The sequence below is a fragment of the Rhincodon typus genome, chromosome 8 (assembly GCF_021869965.1).
Source record: "Rhincodon typus isolate 14 chromosome 8, sRhiTyp1.1, whole genome shotgun sequence".
In the NCBI taxonomy this organism is placed as follows: Eukaryota; Metazoa; Chordata; class Chondrichthyes; order Orectolobiformes; family Rhincodontidae; genus Rhincodon; species Rhincodon typus.
In genome coordinates this window covers 58,349,271-58,356,086 of record NC_063339.1, presented here as the reverse complement: position 1 = coordinate 58,356,086, position 6,816 = coordinate 58,349,271, and the positions used below count along the sequence as shown (strand labels likewise).

At 45.5% G+C, this 6,816-nt stretch overlaps 1 protein-coding gene across 1 annotated transcript; it reads left to right on the top strand.

Moving 5' to 3' along the window:
• The first annotated feature begins 1,671 nt into the window (after window positions 1-1,671).
• Window positions 1,672-2,901, top strand: foxg1a (forkhead box G1a). The gene has a single exon (XM_020525198.2). It carries the CDS (start codon window positions 1,672-1,674, stop codon window positions 2,899-2,901), a length of 1,230 nt encoding a protein of 409 aa, XP_020380787.1.
• Window positions 2,902-6,816: the final 3,915 nt, after the last annotated feature.

Below are 6,816 nucleotides of genomic sequence, written 5' to 3'. Positions count from 1 at the left end.
CATCCAATCCCTGATCCAACACCACCTCCCACATCCAATCCCTGATCCAACGCCGCCTCCCACATCCAACCCCTGATCTAACCCCGCCTCCTACCCCCCAACCCTTGATCTAACCCCGCCTCCTACCCCCAACCCCTGATCTAATCCAGCTCCCAACCCCAAAATATAACCCCACTTCCCGCCCCCCCAACCCCTAATCAAACCCCAGCTTCTGCTCCCAACCCCTGATGTAACCCCACCTCCTGCTCCCCAAATCTCTGACCCAACCCCAGCTGCTACTCCCAACCCCTGATCTAAACCTGGCTCCCATCCCCCATGTCCTGGTCCAAACACAGCTCCTGGACCCCAATCCCTGATCCAATCCCGGCTCCCACTTTCAATCCCTGAACCAAACCCGGCTCCTGTCCCCAACCCTGATCCAACCCCAGCTCCCGCCCCCCGTCAACCCCAAACCAACAACGGCTGTTGTCCCCAACCCCTGATCGAACCCTGTCTCCCACATCCTCCCCCGACTCCTGATCCAACCCTGGCTCCTGCTCCCAATCCCTGATCCAATCTCGTTGCAGTCTCCTGCCCCGATTCCCAACTCGAGAGCTCCCTGGCTCCTGCACCAGTCTCCCGTCAGAGCCTAGTTTCTGCCACCCAGTCCCTGATCTAATCCTGACTCTCGCCCCCGGCTCCAGCTCTGCCCTGAGTCAAGTTTTCTAACACTGAGGCAGCGCAACATCGAACACAAACACATGAACCAGGGATTCTTGCTCTGCGTGGGCCTGGGAGATGTGCTTGGGGTGAAATTGCAAGGGTGCGTGTGGAGGGATGGGAGGCAGGAGAGGTGTGGTGTGGGGGGGGGGTGGGGGGGGGGGGGGGGGGGAATGCAGGGGCTTCTCTCACTGTCAATCCTTGACTGCAGCCACTCACAACGCATCCGAACTGGGGACTGGAGCCTGGGACCCCGAGAAAATAGTTCTGCTCCTCTTCCTTCTCCTCCTCCTGGAGTTCAATTCCCGGCCTGCGTTAAATTCAAAAAAGAGAGATGGAGAGACAACAAAATGACAACAAGAGAAAATCCACAAACTTTTCAAAATAATAGAAAGGAAGCGTGCTGAGAAAAGCAACCACCATCCGGAGGATTTGGTTGGGTGGGGGTGGGGGGAGGTGAGGTAGGGAGTGAGTGCGGAGTGGAATGGGAAGTGGAGGTTTGCGTGTGAAGTGTTGGGGGAGGGTGAGGGTTGGAGGGTGCTGCTTGGGACGGTGGGGGTTGGAAGGGGGGGGGTTGCTGCCGTGGGGTGGCGGTGACGCGGCTTTGACCTCTTTCCACGCCCTGGCGCTGTAGTGTTCCGCCAGCAGGAGGAGGAGGAGGAGGAGGCGGAGAGAGGGCGCGGCGCTGATTGGCTGCGGCCCGGGGCGACGCGCAGGCGCGCCGGCGGCTGTGATTGGGCAGCCAGGGGCCGGGCTCCATGGGCGCGGAGCTGCCTGGCTCCGAGCGACCTCTTCTTAAGAACATGAAGTAGTGGCTCTTTTTTTTTACTACACGGAGTTGCCAACGTTTGTGCGATTTGCGGTCCAACTGTGCTGCGGCGATCACAATTTATTTTTTTTTATTATTATTATATTTTTTTTTCTCGGGATTTTTTTTTCGGGAAAAAAATCCCCCGTGTGTGTGTGTGTGTGATGTTGGACATGGGAGATAAGAAAGAAGTGAAGATGATCCCCAAGTCTTCGTTCAGCATAAACAGCCTGGTGCCCGAAGCGGTGCAGAGTGACAGCCGCCAGCGCGCTGGCCCCGAGCACGATGACAAGCCATGCTTGCCAGCTCTCGACACCAAGCCGGAGAACGCCGGCGGCAAAAGCGAGAGCAGCTCGGCGGATCCAGTCGGCTCGGACGACAAGGACAAGCCCGAGGAGAAGAAGGCCGACGGCAAGGAGGCAGACGCCGGCAAGGAGGGCGAGAAGAAGAACGGCAAGTACGAGAAGCCCCCGTTCAGCTACAACGCCCTGATCATGATGGCCATCCGTCAGAGCCCCGAGAAGCGGCTCACCCTCAACGGCATCTACGAGTTCATCATGAAGAACTTCCCGTATTACCGGGAGAACAAGCAGGGCTGGCAGAACTCCATCCGACACAACCTCAGCCTGAACAAGTGCTTCGTCAAGGTGCCGAGGCATTACGACGACCCTGGGAAGGGCAATTACTGGATGCTGGACCCATCGAGCGACGATGTCTTTATAGGCGGCACCACGGGCAAGCTCCGCCGGAGATCCACCACCTCTCGGGCCAAGTTAGCTTTCAAGCGGGGAGCGCGCCTCACCTCCACCGGCCTGACATTCATGGACAGGGCAGGTTCCTTATACTGGCCGGTCTCGCCATTCCTGTCCCTCCATCACCCCCGAGCCAGCAGTACCTTGAGTTATAATGGAACCACCTCACCTTATCCCAGCCACCCGATGTCCTACAGCTCGGTGTTAACTCAGAACTCTCTGGCAAACAACCACTCCTTTCCAACTTCAAATGGCTTAAGTGTAGATAGACTTGTGAACGGAGAAATTCCTTATGCCACCCACCACCTAACGGCTGCAGCCGCCTTGGCTGCCTCGGTGCCGTGCGGTTTGTCTGTTCCATGCTCCGGCACGTATTCGTTAAACCCCTGCTCGGTAAACCTTTTGGCAGGACAGACAAGTTACTTTTTCCCCCATGTTCCTCATCCTTCAATGACTTCTCAAAGCAGCACTTCAATGACGGCTAGGACAGCGTCGTCCACGTCTCCACAGGCGCCTTCAACTCTCCCCTGTGAATCTCTAAGACCTTCTTTGCCAAGTTTCTCCACAGGACTTTCTGGAGGACTTTCTGACTACTTCACACATCAAAACCAGGGGCCCTCTTCAAACCCTCTAATACACTAACAAATCCCTTCGAACAGACTGTAAGTTAACATTTTACACACATTTGCGTTGTAAATAATTCTCAAAAGAAGCCCAGGTATTTTTATTCAAGTCCCCATTTTTGTCTGCATTTTGTCAAATACCGTAGGATTGTTTGTTTATTCAGTTTCAGCAATGTGCAATTTGAGGCGGTTTAGATAGGAAACCACGAGTTAAATTAATGTAGACTGTGTATTTAAAATGACTACATTCCAACTGAGTTTAAATTAGGCAGGTCTGATCCAACTGTTCCACCAGATTTTCATATTTGCAGTATTAGAAATTACCTTTCTTGGTGGCTGCTGATCTCAATATTGGCGGAAACATTTTATACGCGAAATAATGAAAATTGAACGCTTGATTTGTACTGTATATGGTAACCTTACTTAAAACATGCCTAACGTTCGGTCATTTTTTTCCCATTTGGTTACAAAATGGTTCATGTTTACGTTGAGACCAAAGACGGGGCTAGAAATGCACTCCTTGTTTAAAAGAACAAGTACTTTGAAAATAATTCCTCTTTTCCAGTTTACAACACTGCCTGCAAAAGAATCAGAAGGGGACAAAATTGATGATTGCCTTTAGTTTGTGTTGTGCATAATTCGATGTATGTGGTCACTAACAGGTCCCTTTTCATTTCTTTCTGTAACTGTAGTGAAATGTGTAAACCTATTGTACTTAAAGGATAAATCTTGCGGACGTGTAACTTGTGTTGCTTAAATGCCTCATAAATTCCTTGAGTGATTGTTAATGTCGTCTCTAAATTTCATGATTGTGATATTGTGATCATATGCCCGTGTTGTCACTTAAAATGTTTACTATACAGAAGGCACCGAAATAAAAAAAATAGGTTACATTCAGAAATGTTGACATCTTGTCCTCTTCTTTATCACCACTAAATGCAATAGTGATCTGCAGTAATACTTTTTTTTAAATGGTGGCTTTCTCGCCGCATACATTCCTGTACCCCATCAAAGAGATCAAAGTATTCCAAATTAGTCAGAAATGAAACCACCCCCTCCCCCTTATTTAGGCCTAATTTATCCTGTTTTACTCACCCACGTTTAACCCGAACCGTTGGTATAATGTTTGTTAGGTTCCAACTTAACTAATATGCTCCCTTTTTTTTTAACTGTTCTTAATGAGTTTTATACTGGCGCAGCGTGTTCTTAGAACCGTTAAATCCACGGTTTATTACAAATTATATACAACAACAAAAAAGAGAAAAACGGAACAGGTTTGAATGCATTCCTAAATCTACTTCCTATCAAAATTTATTTCACCTAACGCGCTAGTCTTCAAACTATTTGCTCTTCATTTGTCGTTCAGTTATGAAGCACTCAGGACTGTCTGAGGTAAATAGTTTAAACGTTAATATAATTGCAGCAGTGCTATGTTGTTGATCGAAATGTGGTTTCCCTAAAAGTGGAGCCCTGCCTTTTCACAGCCACCTCGAACAGTTCGTGCATTTTTGAAACAATACACAGTCTTCAAAAGACGTTAAGAATCCAATGCCTCCTGCGATGTCAGGTGTAAAATATAAACATGATATTTTTAAATAGAGAGTGATTCACCAAGAACTTAGTTGAAAGTCATAATTTCATATTTGGTTTGTCGAATTGTTCTATTGACATTGAGGTATTAGTTACAAATTCATATTGAAGTGTATGACCACTGAGAGCAAGGAAATGTTAGAGCTGAAAGCTGCCAAGTGCTTCATGTACGCTGGGGATTTTGTCGATTCAGAAACAACATGATTATTAAATACATTCTTTCGTAGAAATGACAGCTTGTGCCAAGGAATGTTATGTACATTTATAACCCCATTTCAGATTTGATTGATTCATACAGCGACTCGGAGACAATTACTTTGGTTGTATCATTTATGACTAAAAGCACCGAAGCTCTCTTTGAAAATATAGAATATTCGAAAGGCTGAGATACCACATTTGTGATAAAACCTTTACTAACACATTTCTTACAAATTCGATCCGCTGTAGGTCTGTGCAGGGTGCTATCCTTATTTGTTCTTCTTGTATTACATTGACTATGCCCACGAGTAACGCAAGAAGGCTAGTGCCTCTCACAATAGGCCCGAAGGAAAATGAATCTCGGCTCTAGATGTTATCGCTGTAATGTTAAACGGGGTTATGTGAAAGAAGGAAGTGTGTCTCCTGAATTAAATACAGGCAAATTGATAGGAAAAAAAAAGGAAAGGAGAATTTGCGAGGCGTTACTGAGGGGATCTATAATAGGTTTTTCTTTGACCTAAAGAAACGTGAAGCTTCATTTACATAGAGACAAGACGCAGTGACGTTAGCTATTATCCGGGCCGCTGACTGCTCCACGCGTACTCTGGGGAAAATCTATCCCGTTTCTCTGCTCCAAACTTGCGCTCCGGAACTAGAAAATAAAATCAATCTATCTGTTGATAAAATTCTGTATAGAGTTTATTAGAAAGACAATAAACCGAATCACATCTTTAAAAAGTTCCAATTCTTTTCTTTTCACTGCAGCTCAGGTCAAAGGCACGCCTGCTTTTCAGATCTGTGGCTCCCTTACAAATTGAATCTCAAAGTAATTTCAAAAAAAAAACTTATACAATTAGGAAAAGTTTAAAGACTTTTTTTTCGTAAAGTGTCATTTTACAAAAGGAAAGAGAAACATTCCGCTGTTTAACCCCTGAAGTTTCACTGATCTGGAACGTGTCGTTGATTGCAGCAACTTGCATTTGGTAAGTCCACAATCTCTTTTTCTTTTCAATAATTCGTCGTTGACTTCCTAAGATTGTTTGAATTGTATGTGTGTGTATATTGTCCTGCAGAGTCTTTCTTTCATTGTTTTTTTTCTTGCAATTTAATTTAATCAAACTCTGGGCCTAAGGCGCCTGTTTGTCAAACGTCTTAATAATCAGCATAAACCGACAATCGTGATTTTAAGGATGTTATCATTGAAATAGTTTATGCAAATGCACATTAAAAATTGCACAGTTACGATAAATTTCCACAGGGTAGTCATGCTGAGGTTGTCAGGAGCGCATCAGAATATTTTAACGATTACTTACAAACGAGTCGAAATCCTCGTGTTTATACCAAAGTAGTACAGATTTGACCTGCCACCAACAGAAGATCGATGCAAACAAAGGAAATCGTGCATATAATGTCATAATTCCATGACTATTGTCAAGTTGCTTTGTATGTGGACCGATTGGGAGGGGGAACTGAATCGCGACAGTATGTGTGTTCACGACAATGCTTGGCTGTGACTGATTGGAAACCCAACTTGAAAACACATCAAATCTCCAATTACCTTCACGCTAAAGCAGATCAAATCCACTAGCTGCAAAGTTTAGGAAATACAGCCGTATTGAAAGCGAACTAGAGAGTTTACCTGATAGACTATGACGCCTGGATAGTCATAGGTTTGACGTTCAAATCTTCCCTAATGATCCGAAGAACATCTCTTAACTAATGGTTTCAAAGTCCAATAAGCTGTCTATGTTGAAACAGTTCAACATTTCCAATGTAATAGTTTATTTTACAAGTTGTTGAGTGCAAAGCAAATATGTTGAAATGACCTGGTTGTGCTGAGAGAGAAAAAAAGTACCAAAATGCGATGTTGCACATTATTATGCCAAGCGGAGGTACATCAAGCCTAAAGCTGAGATCCTCACAAGTGTAGATATTAATTTAGTATTACATGGATTTGTTTGAAAAAAGACCTTCACCTCGAATCTGTAATGTAAGGTCTCAGTGTGATAACTTTGGTTTGGTTCAAATGTGGAGGATAGCGCACTCCGATCAACATTTTGGGTAATGTGGCAATACTTTGCGTCAGCTGTGTGACGTTCTGCAATGTGAGGTGAATCTTGGGGCAATATGTCAAGGTACATTCAAG

What these genes read in the sequence shown, in the direction of transcription:
- foxg1a (XM_020525198.2), top strand. Translation starts at nt 1,672, where the DNA reads ATGTTGGACATGGGAGATAAGAAAGAAGTGAAGATGATCCCCAAGTCT.